The sequence below is a fragment of the Megascapheus bottae genome, chromosome 22, assembly GCF_031878675.1.
Source record: "Megascapheus bottae isolate mThoBot1 chromosome 22, mThoBot2.hap1, whole genome shotgun sequence".
In the NCBI taxonomy this organism is placed as follows: Eukaryota; Metazoa; Chordata; class Mammalia; order Rodentia; family Geomyidae; genus Megascapheus; species Megascapheus bottae.
The window spans coordinates 11,255,787-11,274,232 of NC_143530.1; the positions used below are offsets into that span (position 1 = coordinate 11,255,787).

Sequence of the window (18,446 nt, forward strand, 5' to 3'; positions counted from 1 at the left end):
TTGCAGTGACTAAAGGAATACAGTGAGATTTGGAGATGTGGAGTACGTTAAAGGACCCGAGGCAGGCCCTGCTCCCTCTGTCCCTAGCCAAGGCCACAAGAAGACTGAATGGCGGGCAGAGGCTCAGCCTCAGTGGCAGAGTCGGCTCAGGGCCAGCTTCCCCTGGGAAGCTATCTGGGGATGCCAAACCTTCAAGTGCAAGGTGGAAGTCGCTGTCTGTCCGCTTCCAGCTCTTTGGTTGGTTTTGGTAGCTAATGGGAGCTGAATCTCCTGGGCTTTCCGTCCCTAGGTGGAGAACCAGACAGCAAGGAGGGGCTGGAGGCATGTCCAACGAGGCCAAGGGAGCCACGCTGTCACTCAGGAGCCAGAGGCTGGCCAAGAAGGGGTGGGTACCTGGATGAGGAGGGTGGAGTGGGTATCCACGGAGCCACAGAGCAGGGGCAACTGCAGCAAGAGCTGCCGCCCCCCACAGACCAGGCCTGCGTGTGGGGCTCCCGGCCAAGCTCGGCCTTTAGCTCGCCCAGGAAGGAAGTGAAGAGCGCCTCAGAGAGTCTGTGAAAGCCTGGCACAGCCACCCTGGGGTAGAGGCAGCAGGGCCAGATGCCTGGCGGCAGAGAAGCCTCGGGACTCCCCGCTGTGTCCGTCAATACAGACGCCAGACATCAGCTGGGCTGCGGAGGGGCCACCCCCCCCCCAGCCTTCTGAGCTGACATCCTCCTTCCCTATTAAGAATGGTTAATGACGCCCTGGCACAGGTGGCTCACGCCTATAATCCTAGGATAGTCCTAGAGTATCTACAGGGAGGGGCGGCGAGGATGTCATCGGTGACGTCACCAGTGACATCTTTGGTCAGGGTCCACACCTATATCCCCATTGACAGGTGGGGAAACTGAGGAAAGCTCTGCGGGCCAGTGACCCAGCCACCATGCCAGGGAACTGGTGCCACGTCCCATTTGTTTTTGGTGATTCATGGAAGAGCAGAATCTCATAGGCTTTGAACTGTGATCCTCAGATTACAGGTGTGAGCCACGGGCGCTGGGCTTGGTGCCATGTTCTTTTCCTCTGAGATGGGCCTCCCTGGCACTTCCAGGGTGGCAGAGATGCCCTGTGGAGCAGGCCCCTGAGTAGGCAGGAAGCCAGGCCTGCATCTGATGTGTCACTTCCAGTGACAGTGACAACACACTGATAAGATGCCCAGGGTAGAGGCCTGGCGGGGGCATGGGGGGGAGGAGACTGGATTACTGAGCCCGCCAGGTCCCCACACTCCTAGAATCAAGTCCCAGGCCTCACCTCAGCAGCTCCTGGCCACCTGCCCCTCCCAGCCCCTTCCCAGCCGTCACAGGGAAATGTTCCCCGGATGTCCCGCCCAGCTCCAGCCCCACTGGGGCTCAGTGTCCTCTCTGTCCCAGAAAGCCACCTCTCCCCACCTTCTGGCCTGCCAGGAACCTGCACCCCAAAGCCAGAGCTGCCTCAGGGTCAGGGGATTCTTGTTATCAGCATGTCCCGCACACCCCTGGGGCCACAATGTCCTCCCCTTATGGCCACTCAGAGACAGAGGAACATCCTTCAGTCACTCAACAAATGCATGCACTATTCCTGCTCAGCTGTCACCTCCTCTCCCCCAGCGCTAGTCTAGGAAGCAGACAATGCCCCTCTGGCCATTCTGCAGGTACCAAAGTCCCCTTTGTCAACTGGGCCTTGGGGCTGGCCACAGGTACCTGCTACCCACACCCTCTCCACCGCAGCGCCCTGGGATGTCACCGGCCAGGAGCCCAGTCTGGCCACTCGACCTTGTCCTCACCCAACCTGATGCCCCACTCAGGACCCTAAGCCTCAGAACTTTGTTCTGGCCCTCCTGTCCTTCTTCCCTCACTAATAGAGAACTTGGGGTGCTAGGAAGCCAGTGGACTTGCCCAAGGTCAGGGAGCCATGAGGGGAAATCATCTACCCAGACTCTTCCCAGGACCTCCCACAAGACCTGGCAGAGCATCAAAATCCAAGCATGGTGGTGCCCAGCCTGCCATCCCACCACTCCAGAGGCTGAGACCAGAGGACGGAGAGTGGAGGCCAGCCTAGGCTGCAGAGTGAAATTCTGTCTCCAAAATACAAAGACAAAAGCAGCGCCAATGCTCAGTCCTTAAAAGGCCTGGCACAGACAGGGTTGGGAACCCTGCATCCCCCCCTGCCCTCACCCCCCACAGCAAGACACACTGCCCCTGGAATGGCTCTCACCGCTCTGGGGATCCGGGTTCAGCCCTGCACTGTGCTCCTGGCCCCGGAGAGACAGACCTCAAACACTCAGGCTGCTAACAGTCATCTCTCTTGCTAAATCACCCTTTCCGTTCCCCCGCCAGCCAATCTCCTGCGTTCATCTGTAGTACTTCCTCTTGGAACGACCCCTGGCTGACCGCTCGCCCTCCTGCCCGGCACCCCCAGCCCCTGCCCTGTAGTCTTGCAGTGGAGGAAAAAGCTTGGGCTGGGAGGAGACTGGGCTGGGGGAGTCTTCTAAGCTGAGGTTCAAAGGGTACAGTGACCAGCTCTCCCAGCCCTCCAAAGCCAAGGCAGAACCGGGCTCCAGTCTCTGTACCCGAGTTTCCTGCCAGGATGTCCTCACCAAGGCAGAGGCTAGAGAGGTAGTTGTGCAGTTGTGGCTACAGCTGGCATAAGAAATGCCTCTGCCCACCCCCACCCTCACCCTGCACCCAGCCCTGTACCTCCTTATCTTAGGTCCTCATCCTCAGATACAGCTAGGCTTGTATCTAACTTGATCTATACTAATCTAACTGGACATCAAAATGTATTACACATCCATGACCATGAGAACATGAGATCTAAAGTTCTCAGTTCAAAGCCAGCCTGGGTAGAAAAGTCAGAGACTCTTCAATTAACCTGCCAAAAGTAGGGGGGAGGGGAGCTAGAACTTGAGCCATGACTCCTCCACTCTGGTAGTATGCCATATGTGCAAGAAGTTGAGCAAGAGCTGAAGGCCTGGAGTTCAATTCCTGCTTGATTCTCTCAAACTCATGAAGACTCTCTGGAAAAAGAATGTTCAGGGATAAGGAACAGTATGTGCAAAGGTCCTGAGACAGGAGCAGGCTTTTCAAGACCAGGAGGCTGGAGCACTTTGAAGAGGGAGGAGGAGCAGATAGGACATTTGAAGTAACAGGCATGACTTATGGGCCATGAGAGGCCTGGTTTTTTATTGTGAGTAGGATGGAGGCCTCTTCTTTCCACTTCTCTGGGAAGAGAGTGGGGCTGGACTTTTCAATCCCAGCCCCAGATTCTCAAGACATCATTTGCCTGCCCCTCCCCCTTCCACAGGCCCAGCTCCCTCCATGGAGACAGAAGGGGTGCAGAACAAGCAAGGTGTCCCCACATCTTGAATCCTGGAGGTAAGGATACGGCTGACCTTGCTTGCCCTGGTCACCTGTTTGAGGGGAGGAAACTGGACTAGCTGGACACCAGCTGCTAAGAGGAGGTTAGATGCAGGCAGAAACAGTAGAACTCTTAGAAACCCAGTATCGCTGGACTTCCATACACGTCACTCAAGAATGAAGATATTGGGGCCAGGGGCATAGCCTAGTGGTAGAGTGCTTGCCTAGCATGCATGAAGTCCTGGGTTCAATTCCTCGGTACCACATATTCAGAAAAAGCTGGGAGTGGTGCTGTGGCTCAAGTGGCAGGCCACCAGCCTTGAGCAAAAAGTGTTCAAGGGCAGTGCCCAGGCCCTGAGTTCAAGCTCCAGGACTGGCAAAAAAAAAAAAAAAGAATAAAGATTTTCTAAATCAAAACCCTGGCTCACTAATTTTCAACTCCCTATAGCCGCTTGCATTCATAAGTGTGGGTGAACAATGAGGCCAGGAGATCCCGGGGTCTCTGCTTCTCTCCACGGGCTCCAGAATGGGGCTCTAGTGGGTGGGCAGTGGGCACCAGAGGAAACCGGGTGCCTGGAGCTCTGCTGGAAGCTCCCTGGGTGGCACCACTTCCAGGCCACCAAGAAAGCCCGACAAGGACAGAGGATGGTGGAGCACAAGGCCCCAGAAGCCTCTGCTTAGAACCTGCCGCCCTGGGTGAAATACTTCTGCTTTCTGGCTTATCAAGCAGCGAGCTGCGGCCCTCAGCGTGGGTCTGGGTGCCCACACTTCCTAGGGGCGTGGTCTGGCCTTGGGGATAGAGTGGTCCCTGCAGATGTAAGGGGCAGATGGCTGTGGGGGCCCACAGAGAAGGGCGGGGCCAGTGCACTGGCACTAGGTGCGAGCTAGGAAAGCCACTGCCAGTAAGTTCTTCTGCAGATCAGACCCATTACTGCTACTGTGGACACCTCCTTCCCAACCACCTTCCCTCCCCTCTGTGGTTCTTGGCAAGCACGGAGAGTTACCGAGCCTGGAGCAGGCCCTGAGGCGCCTCCACCGTAGTAGTGTGCAGTGTCCCATGGACACAACCCCCAGGGACATCTGGCAAAGTGTCCTAAACAGACAATACCAGGAGGCCCGCCCATGTTTTCCTGGAAGTCACTGCAGGTGTGAGCTTCAGTTGCACCCCACAGAATTGGTTCCCCAGTATCTTTGTTGTTGGCTTTCCCGTTCCTTTCTTATGTTCTCTACACTTCCGCCTGAGCTTCCACAAAAGACACCCTCAAGATCTCCTGCACACAATGTCCTTGTGTCAAGGATGGAAACCAAACAAAATAACAAAAAACTAAGAGAGTTGGTACCAGGAATGGCAGAAAGTCATGGATCCCTCACCAGGGACAGGACAGTAAAGACACAGATGTTGGTGGTGAGCACGGCAGGCTGCAGCATCTCAGTATCCAAACCTTGGCTAGGGATTGTGGATGGAGACAATGTGGAGGTGGAGTGGAGGAAGAATGCTGGGTGCAAGAGATGTAACGCTTGAAGGATACATAAAACTGGTATTGGGCTGGGAGTTTAGCCTAATGGTAGGGTACTTGCCTAACATGCACGAAGACCAGGGTTCAATTCCTTGGTACCACATACATAGAAAAAAGCCAGAAGTGGTGCTGAGGCTCAAGTGGTAGAGCTCTAGCCCTGAGAAAACCCAAGGACAGTGCTCAGGCCCTGAGTTCAAGCCCAGGATTGGCAAAACAAAACAAAACAAAAAAGCTGGTATTAGACCAGGAGCATAGCCTAGTGGTAAAGTGCTTGCCTAGCATGCACAAAGCCCTGGGTTCAATTTCTTGGTACCACATACACAGAAAAGGCCAGAAGTGGTGCTGTGGCTCATGTGGTAGAGCTGTAGACTTGAGGAAAGCCCAAAGACAGTGCTTAGACCGAGTTCAAGCCCCAGGATTGGCAAACACAAAACAAAATGTATTGGTGACTGGCTCAACTTGAAGCACCTTGGCACCTTGTATGAGATGTAACTCCACAATAGTGGTCTTACAGACCCTTATTGCTCCAAGGCCAGGATGTACTGAAAATCAGCTTCAGGATCTGATTATAGAGATGGTGACCGGCAGCCAGGCGCAGTGGCTCACTCCTGTAATCCTAGCTACTCAGGAAGCTGAGATCTGAAGATCATGGTTCAAAGCCAGCCCAGGGACTAAAGAATGTGAGACTCTTATCTCTAGTTAACCACCAAAAAACCGGAAGTGGGGCTGTGGCTCCAGGGATAGGGTGCTAGCCTTGAGCTGAAGAGCTCAGGGACAAGGCCTAGTCCCAGAGTTCAAGCCCCGCAACCCACAAGAAAAAAAAAAAAAAGATGCTGACCTGCAAGGGAGATGGAATGCCTGCCCAGGCCAAGCCACATTCCCCTCACTTCAGGACTTCGCTGGGGAAAGTACTTGAGACCTGTGTGAAAATATCTGCATGGATATCCCTGAGACACTTGTGTTGTATCATTGGCTGAGTTCTACTGCCCTTCATTTTGTGAAAACCCTGCCTCCCTGAAAGCAAGGTAAAAGCAAGGTAAAAGCCGGGCGCTAGTAGCTAATTCTAGCTACTTAGGAGGTGAGATCTAAGGATAGCAGTTCAAAGCTAGTCCAGGTACAAACGTCCATGAGACTTTTAGCTCCAACTAACCACCAGAAAATCAGAAATGGAGCTGTGGCTCCAAGTGGTAGAACACTAGCCATGAGCTGAAGAGCTCTGGGACAGCGCCCAGGCCCAGAGTTCAAGCCCCACGACTGACCCCAAAACAAAACTGATGACCCCAATTTAAGTGAGCAAGTCAAAAATAAGCATTGTTGAAATGTATGTTTTTCTTGTTTGTATCAGGGATAGCACCCAGGCCCTGCATTCAGGGAATATGAACTCAGCATGAGCTGTGAATTGTAGGCCCTTCACAATTATTTTATTTGAGCACTGTTCTTGGGCTCTCTCAAGGCTAGCGCTCCACCATTTGAGCCACAGCACCACTTCTGGCTTTTTTTCTATGTATGTGGTACCAAGGAATTGAATCCAGGTCTTCGTGCATGCTAGGCAAGCACTCTACCACTAGGCCAAACTCCCGGCCCCACGATTCTCTTAAAAACAATGAGCACCACATATGCAGCAAAGGTATTCAGTGGACAAAATGAACTATGTGAGTTGTGGGCAGGGGGGGGAGGGGGGCACTGGAGAAAAGCAAAGGATTGTGTAAGATGAAATGTGCTCATGACCTGCTATACGGACTGTAACCTTGTTCTGTGCACTATGTTCATAAAACAATAAATTTGTTTTTAAGTAAAAATAAATAAAACAAAGAATACAAGCAACTCCCAAGAACACACCATTCATCCGTTTTCATAACCATGGAGGTAGAATGACCACCGCTGTGATATGGCAAGTCAAAAAGAACCGTTTATTGAGCACCTGCTGGACAGGAACACTAGCCAGCACATGGGTGAGACGGGAGAGGGCACCGCAGGAGAGGGCACCGCAGGAGAGGGCACCGCGGGAGAGGGCACCGCAGGAGAGGGCACCGCAGGAGAGGGCACCGCGGGAGAGGGCACCGCAGGAGAGGGCACCGCAGGAGAGGGCACCGCAGGAGAGGGCACCGCGGGAGAGGGCACCGCGGGAGAGGGCACCGCAGGAGAGGGCACCGCGGGAGAGGGCACCGCAGGAGAGGGCACCGCGGGAGAGGGCACCGCGGGAGAGGGCACCGCAGGAGAGGGCACCGCGGGAGAGGGCACCGCGGGAGAGGGCACCGCGGGAGAGGGCACCGCGGGAGAGGGCACCGCGGGAGAGGGCACCGCGGGAGAGGGCACCGCAGGAGAGGGCACCGCGGGAGAGGGCACCGCAGGAGAGGGCACCGCGGGAGAGGGCACCGCAGGAGAGGGCACCGCAGGAGAGGGCACCGCAGGAGAGGGCACCGCGGGAGAGGGCACCGCGGGAGAGGGCACCGCAGGAGAGGGCACCGCGGGAGAGGGCACCGCAGGAGAGGGCACCGCAGGAGAGGGCACCGCGGGAGAGGGCACAGTCCAGGCGGCCCGGCAGGAGCCCAAGGGGGCTGGGGGTCAGACCCACTAAGTGCTTCGGCCCCTCTTGGGGGGGCTCAGTGTTCAGTGCTGGGAACGACAGCGCCCACCCCACCCCTGGCTCCTGTCAGCACATGCGCACCCGGCTGTACACGCCTGCCTTTCCCAGCCTCCCATGCCTGGTTTAACCGCTACTCAAAGTGCCATGACGGGTGGGGTGGGACATCACAGGATGACTTCTGGGGGCCGGGGCAACCCCTAGTCAAAGGAAGCCTGGCTCCCCCCACCCAGGGCTCGAACCCCAGAGCTAAGAGAAGAGGTGGCTGCGGCTGCTCCAGCTGCCTGAGGTACAATGGGGAGCCCTACTTTCTGGATGACCCTTCAGCTCCAGTCCATGGGGGGCGGATACAATGCTCAGGGGCCTGGAAGGGAAGGACACAGGGGCAGGGAGAGCAGCAGAGGGGCCTTGAGAGCCAGCTGCAAAAGGAGGACAGCTGGGGCCCCCCAAAAAGTAGACATGGAGCCCACAGGGAGGGAGGCTCAAACACTGAGGCAGAAGGGGCTTGAGGTGGGAGTGAGAGATTGCTACAGGACCCCACAGTCCACTGCCTTTGCAGGAGGCAGTGGGTGTCACCAGCTAGGCCAGTCCCATGTCCCCAGCCTGTCACCCTGCTCCACCCACAGGAGGTGAGGGGTCACAGGGATTCGACACTGGCCTACTCTGATGGGCCCTTTCAAAGTGCTACCTACTTACTTCTCAGAGTCAAAGGAATTCATGTCTGAGTGTCTAGGGGAAGCAGAGAATGGGCACCAGGCCACTCCAGAGAGGCCCCGCCAGGAAGAGGCTGCAGCATGAAGCCAGCCTCACTTTATCAAAGGCAGGGAGGAGAAGAAAGCATCTGGGATGAGAGGGGTTTAAATAATATTTCATTGAATAAAAAATATCCAGCTCTCTGATCAATCTACTATCCTACTACCTACTGTGTTTTCTTTAAATAACTAATGCCAGAGGCTGGTGGGAGGGACCAGGCAGGGTATGTACATAAGGGAGATTAAATTAAAACACAAATAATAATTAAGACGTACAAAGTGAGGGAGAAGAAAGGAGATGCAAAGGGGCTGGGGCCACCAGGAGTGGAGCAAAGCTTCCGGAGGGCGGCTCAGGGCTTCCTCTTGCAGAAGATCAGACGGCGTTTGGAGTGGTAGAAATCTGTGGAGACAGATCAGTGTCAGCAGGGGACTGAGCAGGGCTGGGGATACCCCTCCCTAGAGACAAAGGGCCATGTGGCTAAGGAGCTAGGCTCCCTCTCAGAGGGGACTTAATTTTGTATGATAATAACAAAAGAGTGGCAGAAAAGATGTGGGACACAGGCCTGCTCTAGGGACCAAGGAGAATCATTGTGGAAACTTCAAGAAGAGCCTGGTATGGCATCAGTTCCCAGTAAATGTTAATTGGTTGGTCTTGGCTACAAACTTGCCAGTACCTTCCCTGCTCTGGGCCTGTTTCCTCTGTCAAAGATACAGATGGGGTCGAGCGCGAGGTGGCTCACTAGCTACTCAGGAGGCTGAGATCTGAGGATTGAGGTTCAAAGCCAGCCTCGGCACCAAAGGACCAGAGACTCTTATCTCCAATTAACTACTAGAAAATGGGAAGCGGGGCTTGGCTCCAGGGTAGGACGGAGAGCTCAGAGACAACACTCAGGCCCAGAGGTAGGGCAGTATCCTTGTGCTAAAAGAGCTCAGGGACAATGCCCAGGCCCAGTTCAAGCCCCGTGACCCACAAAATAAAAAAAGGTACAAATGGGTCATCCCTGAGGCCAGGGACCCTGGGGGTCCCCGCAGGGCCTTTCCCTGTACCTGTCATGCTGGTCTGCCGTCGTTTTCGGCCCTGAGAAGTTCCAGGCCCAGCTGGGGAGCCGTCGAGCTGCTCGGCAGAGCGAGGCACCAGGGCGCAGGACAGCGACAGGTCCACGTGGTCCTCCTGCTGGGTGGGTGGCAGCAGGGTGGCAGAGGTGCTGGGCCGCTTGCTTCCTCCCAGCTCACCTGGGGCCACGGGAGTCAGGTAGAGCTTGGGCAGGCCTAGGCCTCGAACAGGCTCCCAGGCAAAGTCGCCTTCCAGGGGGGTCTCCGTGACAAAATCGAAGTTCCACCGCTCTCGGGCCTCCTGGAGACAGCTGGCCATGAGGGCGTCGCAGTCCTGTCGCAGCTGCTCGCTGTCCACGGGCCCGAAGAGGCAGCGACAGGCTTTGCTGCGGTGCGGAATGGGGCGGGGGTCCCTAGATTGTTGGGACATGGCACCTGCAGGGGAGACACAAGGAAGGCCGGGTCACGGGGGAATGGAGCTGGGTGCTTGCTTGCCTGGACCCTTATGCTGCCTCCCCAAGGACCAACAGGCTCTGGGGGTGGGAAAGGGCCTGGATCGGCCAGCCCAGCTCCCCAAGGTCACAGCTGAAGGGCACAGAGGCAAGTGTACGACAAACTCAGGGTTTATCAACAGGTGTGGTGAACCAAAGCCAGAGTGTCTTCCCAGAGGTGACCATTTACATGTCAATGTCCTAAACACGTGGGAAATGTGGGAAATGCCAGAGGTCCAACTTTCTGGACAAGAGGTCACAACCGTTGCAAAGGAGCCTGTGATGAACCACAGCTGCCCCTCCTCCCAACACAGCCTGCCCAGCCGTCCACATGCAGGGCCTGCCCTGCAAAATAAAAAGCTCCCTGAGATCTGGGGCTAAGGTACCAAATTCCCAGTTGGACTCTTTACTGCCCAGACAAGGATGCTTCAAGTCTCTGGCCTCAGTTGCTTGCCTCATCGATAAATGGGGCTATGGGAGTTTAAAGAGCACAGCTGTAGCTGGTATAGTAATACAAGGACAGTGTCTGTGCAAAAAGAGCAAAGGCTGGGCCGGGAGTTTGGCCTAGTGGTAGAGTGCTTGCCTCGATTCCTTGGTACACATACATAGAAAAAAGCCAGAAGTGGTGCTGAGGCTCAAGAGGTAGAGCTCTAGCCTTGAGAAAGTCCAAGGACAGTGCTCAGGCCCTGAGCTCAAGCCCAGGACTGGCAAAAGAAAAAAAAAAAAAAAGAGTAAAGGCCCAGTGTGAAAAACAAACTAAAGAAAAAAGGGGGCGTGGCTCAAGTCAGAGGCCTTAAATTCAAATCCTAATCCCACCAAAAATAGAAAAAGGAGGCTGGGACAGGTCACAGGGGCAAGTCAGAGTAGAAGATGGTGGAAGGGGCACCAGGTACTGGTGGATCCAGAGCCAGACTGCCTGGCTCTACAGATGGCTTAACTTCTCTGGATTCTACCTGCCTCATCTGTAAGAGGGGTGCAGCTGTAAGGATGAGCTGGGTGACTGTTGGCACTGGGCTGGGGGCAGCAGAAGAGCTTGGGAATTGGAAGAGTTGTTACTTCTCTGTCTACAGTTCTGGTGAGCTTCTCCTGGCCACCTCCTTCTCCCAGACAGCAGCTGACAGGTGCTGAGAGCGAGGTCCTTTCCCAAGGGTGTCATTGGGGGGAAAGGGAGGGAGAGGCTGGGCAGGGTAGGCAGGGAGATGATCTACTCACCAGCTGAGCCACATCCTGCCACACATATCAGGTGATCTGAAGTCTAGACACCTCCCAGGCCCTACCCTTCCCCTTGTGCCCAAGGAGCCTATTTTGCAAGCACAGAAAATGAGAGGTGGTTGGACTCCCACTCCATGAAAGGGAAAACTAAAAGGAAGTGATCAGGAAGAGCTCCTGCAGGCCCTGCCCTGGCCCAAGGCTGAGAGCTGGATGACCTCAGAAGGGACAGGACTTCCCTGGGGATAGGCCCCTGGTGCAGGCTGACAATGAAAGCTGAGACGCTCCAATCTCTCCTAGAGGCCTCCCTCTCTGCTCTAACTGGAAGGGAGGAAAGGAAGGGTGGCCCCAGATAGGGATAAAGGGCAGGCCCAGGAAAAGACAGGAGACTCGACCCGAAACCACATGACCAAAAGGGACTAAGTCCACTACCACCCTCAAATCACTTCTGCCCACCATCTTCACCAATGCTCAGGCTGGGGCTTATTTCTACGTTTCAAGGCAGGAGCTGGTGTTGTTCTAAGCAATTAGGAATTCCAGTTCCAGGCCAGCCAGAGCAAAGTTGGCAAAAACCCCCTCTCAAAACCAAAAGGGACAAAGCCCATTACTTGGGGGCTACTGGAGCACGCAGAGCCACAGTCCCAGTGGCTATGCTTGTATAGGGCACTGGGTTCAATCCCAGTGCCAAAGGGAACACACTGGTGGTCTGATAAACCAAACTGGTGGCCTGGTACTCACCCAGAGCAGTGAAACCCTATGGGAAAGGGGTTTTGTGCACTTCCCCAGTGGGTCTTCCTGGGGTGCTAGGGGCGGGGAGGGGGGCACACGGAGAGATCTCCATGCCTGGCATGCAGGAGGAGCAGCCCAGGGAGGGCTGGGCCCGAGAGCTTGGCCACTCTTCCCCGGCTTCTAGGTGAAGACGGGACCCGCCTGGGGCCGGAATCCTCAGGTCTCCTGGTCTAGCGCCTCCCCCGATGTCTCCACGGGCGGCTCCCCGCCTTCCCTGCGCGTCCCGTGCCTTCCCTGCGCGGCGCCTAGCGCGGCTCCCTCGGCGGGCTTTCGGCCTACGCCTTCAGCCACTGGGGTAGCGGAGACTGGGCTCAGGGGCGGAGCGCTGGCCCAGCCAGCAGCAAAGGCGGGGGGACGGGGAACCCCAGTAGTAACTGCGGCTCCCGGGGTGGGGTGGGGCCTCCCCCGAGGCGCAGGGCGGCGCCGCCCATCCGCGCGCGGGCGGGCGGGCTGCAGCTCGCGCCGCGGCCGGGAGGGGGCGCCCGGCTCCAGGAAATCGCGCGGGTGGGAGGTGCGTGGGCAGCGCCTGACTCCGCGCGACGCGGGATGAGTCAGTTTCCTGCGGGGCGCTGTCCGCCCGCCCGCCCGCCAAAACCGTGCTTCCACTCCGGCGGGCGGGCGGCGCGTCACCCCGGGGTGGGGCCGGCCCGGGAGGGAGGGGCCGGGCCTGGAACACGTCACGCTGAGCCAGCACGGCTTCCGAAACTCCCGCCACTGTTGGGAAACCGCGCGCGCTCCCGGACGCACAGGCACGCGCGCTCCCGGCGCGCGCTCGCGGGCACGCGGAGATCGGGCCCCTCCACCTATCTCCGCGCCCAAAGCCCGGGATGACTCAGATCCCTGGAAAATAAAAATAGACGAGGGCAACGAAAAGCGAACCGCTCGAGGGTCCTCTCCCAGGAACCCGACCGAGGGGAGGGGGGCGAGCAAAGGCAGCCAGCGGCCTCGGCGCCCCCCAAAATGCCAACTCCAGTCCTAAGATTCTTTTAATAAGAATTGTTTTAATAAGGGGTTCCCGGGGGTTCCAGACGGGGCGGTGCGCCCCCGTCTGTGCGGGGGCCCCGGGCACCCAAGGAGAGATTCACAGTCTGGCTCCGCTCAGCCTTCCAACAAGCGGGGCGCGCTAGATCGGAGCGCCCCGAAGCCCCACCCCTCACGGATTCCTGCCGTCCCCCGGTGCCGCTCCCCCGGTGATGGCCGCCGCCGCCGCCGCCGCCCGGAACCCCGCGCCCCGCCGGACGGCTGCGCGTGCGGGGTGGGCGGGAACCCCGCGCTCCCCGAGGGCAGCCCCGTGGGGATCCACCCCGCTCCCGCCAGGGAGTAGCGTCGCCCCCGAGGGCGCGCCGAGGGGGACCGGACACCGGGTCCGGGACCTCCCAGTGTCCCGACTTCCCTGGGAACGCGCTGTGCCAGCCAAATAGGTCACTGTGCTGACGGGGAGGGAAGGGCCGCTCAGACCCAGGCGGGGCTGCGAAGGGGACTTCTGGGGTGCCACGGCCCCTCCGAACGCGGCGGGTCTGATCCCGGGGTCTCCTGGTCACAGTGAGTCACCTTTTCGCGCGCCCTTCGGGGACGTGTCCTGGCACGTTCTCGAGGCCGGGACACAGCCCGCGCTGACCTCAGCGCCCAGCGGAGTGGCGGACACCGCGGTCCAGGGCACCTGGACATCAGAGGCCGCGGCCGGGGCCGGGGAGGCGCCGATTGGATCTGATTGGATCCGAGAGCCGATCCGGGTCGGGTCCCCGATGAACTTGCTCTTCTCTGTGTCCCCCATCACTACGGATCCACTCAGGGTCCACTGTGGGTCCACTCCGGACACACGGGCTTCGTCCCCACGCCTTGACCGAGCGGCGCCCCACCCGGAGCCCCTGGCAGGCCCCACGCACGCCGCCCCTCGCCCCACCGGAGTCTCAAGAGCGCAAAGTAGAACTGGAGACCCATCGGACTCCAGATCCCTCTGTCCTCCCCGAGTCCCCCACTTTGCGGGGACTCGGTGATCGTCGCTACTTGCACGGAACCCACGCCCGTGGGCGCAAGACCAGCGCGCCGGACCCACGCCCGTGGTTCACCTGCCGCGGGAACACCTGTGACACCAGCGCACCGACGGACGCGGCATCCCAGGGACCCCAAACGCAGACAGTTACGGGACCCGCTGGGCTCCACTCGGAGCCGCGGCCTTGGCTGCTGTACCCCGCGCCCTCACCTGTTCGAGGGTCTCAGTTGTTCGGGTAAATCCAGCGAGAGTCTCCGGCTTCCCCAAGCCCCAGCTTGCCAGCTGCTCACGCACTGGCTGCGTCCTGCGCGGCGCCCTCTTATAGCCGCGGCCACGCCCCTAGGGGGCGGTACCTGTTGCGCGAATACACGGCCACGCCCCCTCTGGAGACCCGAAGCCTGGCAGGCCAGCCACGCCCATGGGCGGGGCCACACACTTCGCTGGTGAAACAGGCCACGCCTCCGGGCAGGACCTGCTGCTGCGCACCACACCCGGTGCCTGGGGACCCTGCTCGCCCAGGGCCTGGTGGGGCTCCCGCGGGTCCGGACCCCCCTCCTTCCCGGAAATCCCACACATGTAACTCCAAACCTGCCTTTTCCTTCTTGGGGACTGAGTTGTCCCCTCCCCAGGCATCCTCTCCCCGGCCCACCTGACACCACTGAAAAGATGGGAAGGGAAGGCATGAAAAAGTAAAAGTCCGTAAGTAAGAATAATAATACACAATGTTCCTGTTGGAGCAATTTCTAGAACACTGTAATAGCGCTCATCGGTCCTCCACGAGGTGCCTGGGATTCATAACAAAACACCTTTGGAACTGAAGTGGGATTCAGTCCCCAATCTCACCGAGGGGGAAACTGAGGCCCTCGCTGCTAGTACGTGTGAAGTTGTTGCTTGTCAAGGAAGCCAAGGAGGAGTTGGGGCCCAGTGTTCAGAGCCACCTCGATGGTTCTCCAGGGAGAATGAGGAGCAGCTCTGGAACCAGTCTCCCCCTGCGCCCCGCTCCCCCCCCCCACCTCAACCGAGGAAGCCAGGGCAAAGGCAGCAGGCCTGAGAGGAAGGGAGGGGAGACGGATTTAGGAAGCCAGTTATCTCCTGGGTACCCTCACACAGAAGGAGGCTCAGAGAAGGCCTGTGGACTGACTGAGATGGCACAGCAAACCAAAGTTGTGGCTGGCGCTTAGCCTCCTGCCTAGAGCTCTCTGCTTGTTCTCCATTTCTGTACTATTCAGTGGGAGGAAAAAACCCAGCCTGCCCTCCTTTCCAGGCAGTTTAGTGGGGTGACATGGACAAAGGGCAGCTCTAGAGGTGTCTGCTGATGCTTGGGACAAGAAGGAATGGAGGACCACACACCTTCACTGCCTTTGTTCACCTTTGCCTCCTCCTCTCAAACTGATACTTTGGCTTTTCTAACTGTGCAGAAGCCCACAGAGGCTGAGGCAGGAGGATGATGGTGAGCTGGGGGCGTGGGGGGAGTAAATCTTTAAAAAAAGGAAAAAAAAAACCATTGCAGTCGAGGATGTGTTCATCTGAACAGAAATGTCACAAAATAAAATCCGGCTTTGGAGTGGCTACAGTTTCTGACAGCTGAAGCTCAGGCTGTCTGGAAATCTCTGCCCAGACATGCCCAGTGTTCTTCCTCTAATACAGCTGACCTCAGGGAGGACGGGCTTGATCTGCTGTGCACAGAACCTCTTCGGGAGGCTGGGAGGACCCTGGCCCCCTCCCCTGGCCTTCCTAGCCCTGAGCCAGGCCTGGATGTGGGCCATGACCCTCCCCACCCCAGCTCCCACCACCCTGGCCCACAGACGGGACTGCCAGAGGCAAGCACTCCTGCTGTGCCCAGTCCCCCTTAGCCTGCAGGCATTTCAAATAGGCTTGACATTGTCTGACTGTTTGCTTTGGGGAAAAACATTTTTTGTACTTTTTTTTAATTGGAAAACACTTTTTTAATGAAGGCTTGTGGTGAGTTCCATGACATTTTATGGTCCTGAGCTTCACAGTGAAGTAATTCTTTTGTTGTTGCTAAGGTCGGGAAGTCCATTTTTCAAATAACTTCTGGGTCCCCACTACACCACAAAAGTATTCAGCAAATATTTATGAAGCACTTACTAAATCTTCTTTACTGTTTTGTTTTTTTTTAATGTTTGCAGCCGTGCACGTGCACACGCACACACACTTGACCATGGCCAGGCACACGCTCCTGACAGGATGTCAGCCCTGAGGGGACAAACAAGGGAGCCCAAGTCCCTCCGGATTTTCAGTATATACACAGGCACACACATGCAGATAGACACACAGACATACAGATATACAGACAAATGCACAAACATGTAGACATACATATATACATATGCTTAGGGACACACGCACAGACACCAAAACATACATACAAGCATATACAGAACACATAGACATACAGCGCACATGCATGCACACGTATAATAGAGATACACAGCCACACATACCCAGAGAGAGACACTCATACTTATACTTGCATATACATACACAGACACATTCAGAGACAGACACAAAACACATATAAATCATCACACACCCCAGGTCCCTAGCCTTCCCCCAAAGGACAAGCAAATCACCTATTTTGTGTCCAGAGAAATAGGCCAAGGCCTCTCAGGGCACTGCGAGTGGGATCCCCAGGATAAAGCAGCCTCCAGCCCCCTCTGCTCCCCAGCTAGGCATGTTAGGACTTGTTCACAAGGACCAGAGGGCCAGTCCCGGCCGCAGCCTGCTGCCTGGGCATGCTTCTAGAAAGGGGGTGAAGGGAGACTGGGCCTGGGGGCGGGGTGGGCAGGAGGGTCCTGGACGATGCAGCTGCCTGGGTGAGAGAAGTGAAGAAGGCAGAGGACAGTCTTGGTGCTGAGTGCTCTGTGTGCGAGCTACCCAGGAAGGGAGAGGAAGCGTGAGACAATGTTTCTGAGAAAAGCACTAGGGAGTCTCCACCAGGCAAGTCGGCCTCACACAAGCTCCCAAGAAGTGAGACCCCACAGAAAAAGCAGAACAATCCTATTCATGACTACTTGCTTTGTTTTAGAAGATGTTCGGGATGGGGGAGCCCCCGCCCTGGTGAGCTGGGAGCAGGGGCTTTCCCCACCAGCACCCGGACCAGGACTAACCATAGAAGATCACAGAAAAATTGGTGGTCAGATTCGCAGCCTCTCCCTCTACCAAACTTCCCACCTAAAGCTGAGATTTCGTCGTTAGACATTCATCCTTCTGCAGGTCTGCTCTTCATTAAGTAAGATCAGGCAAAGGGCTTAGCCTGGTACCCAGAAATCACTCTGGGCCTAATGGCATTTACTAGATCCCAACGCTTCCAGGACAAGCATTCCTGGGATTTGACTAAATCACTTCACTTTAGTAAGAACCTCAGGCAGGCTTCCTGGCAACTGCAGGAAGGTGCAGATATGGTTTGAAGGAGGGCTACTGTGGGGAGAGGGTGCATTTGTAATCCATGTCCATCTGGGTATGAAGGAAACGGGGGGGGGGGTGGAAGTGAGGGGGGTAGAAAGAGCAATGGCTCTCATGGAGACCAGAGGCCTTAAAGAACTCTAGGCTTCTCTGGAGGTGAATAGGGAACTCCGGAGTGGATAGAGCTCTATCATTCTCTTCCCTGACTTTAAAGTAGTCCTCTGATGTGGCTTCCCTTGCTTCAGGGAGATGGGCCATCAGGCAGAAAGTGCCTTTATCCAAGGGTGATCACAAGAAGGACTTAGTCATAAGTACCACCAGCAGCAGAACTCAGCTGTAAGTACCACTATCAGGATCAAGTATGAACACCACTATCAGGACTCAGCTGTAAGTGCCACCAACCAGTTCCTTCTCCTGCCCACCCCGCACCTTCCCCCCCTCCAGCTTCTACAGAGAACAAATGCCTGGAACTGGAGTGGGATTCTGAAGCCTGAAGAAGGCTAGCAATTTCAGCTCGTACAGTGGAAATATTTGATTGCCCTAATATCATCAAGTTGGGAGAATCACCTGCATGCTCACTTTGCTGCCTCAGTAGCCAGCATCATCTAGGCCACCTTGGAAGCTGATCTGGTACAATCAAATCTCACTGGCTAATGCCTTGTGGAGAACAGATAAATCTCCATGACAGGGCCGGGAGTTTGGCCTAGTGGTAGAGTGCTTGCCTAGCATGCACGAAGACCCAGGTTCGATTCCTCGGCACCACATACATAGAAAAAAGCTGGAAGTCATGCTGTGGCTCAAGGGTAGAGCTCTCGCCTTGAGAGAGTCCAAGGACAGTGCTCAGGCCCTGAGTTCAAGCCCCACAACTGGCAAAAAAAAAATCCCCATGATATAAAACCTTGAGGTAAGAGTCTCTTGGATTTGTCTTCCCAGGCTGGCTTTGAACCAATTATGCTATCTATCCACAGACATCTGGTTGATGGCCATATTTTTAGTGTTCTTCACAAGGATGCCATGAGTACTAGAACTCAAGTTTCTGGAATTCCCCTGGAACCTATATAGAGAGGAAGACCTTGGGTTTTGGTCCTGCTAGGTATGTGTTCCTTTCATAATTATCAAGCCTTGAACACATTCTGAGAATTCTTACCACTTGCATTTTTGTGCAAGAGCCACAGCAACCCAAACAAAGGAAGGTCTAAGAGTGAAACTTCAGACACTGTAATACTTGAAAATAGTCCTAGGAGCAGGCCTTGAAAGT

The 18,446-nt window shown here is 56.3% G+C and overlaps 1 protein-coding gene and 1 long non-coding RNA gene across 3 annotated transcripts; one reads left to right on the plus strand and one right to left on the minus strand.

Moving 5' to 3' along the window:
- Positions 1 to 8,454: 8,454 nt before the first annotated feature.
- Cdkn1a (cyclin dependent kinase inhibitor 1A) lies at positions 8,455 to 14,050 on the minus strand. Of its 2 annotated transcripts, none has more exons than XM_090355775.1 (3): positions 13,973 to 14,050; positions 9,275 to 9,715; positions 8,455 to 8,627 (listed from the first exon to the last, which is right to left on the minus strand). In XM_090355775.1, exons 2-3 carry the CDS (start codon positions 9,708 to 9,710, stop codon positions 8,578 to 8,580), a joined length of 486 nt encoding a protein of 161 aa, XP_090211901.1. In that variant the 5' UTR covers positions 9,711 to 9,715; positions 13,973 to 14,050; the 3' UTR covers positions 8,455 to 8,577. The 2 variants fall into 2 exon arrangements, with proteins under 2 accessions (XP_090211901.1, XP_090211903.1); XM_090355777.1 differs by lacking the exon at positions 13,973 to 14,050 and adding an exon at positions 11,719 to 11,813.
- Positions 14,051 to 14,242: 192 nt separating this feature from the next.
- Positions 14,243 to 17,719, plus strand: LOC150047762 (uncharacterized). The gene is made up of 4 exons (XR_016539231.1): positions 14,243 to 14,461; positions 16,812 to 16,999; positions 17,434 to 17,524; positions 17,633 to 17,719. It is a non-coding gene; the product is annotated as an uncharacterized LOC150047762 (long non-coding RNA).
- Positions 17,720 to 18,446: the final 727 nt, after the last annotated feature.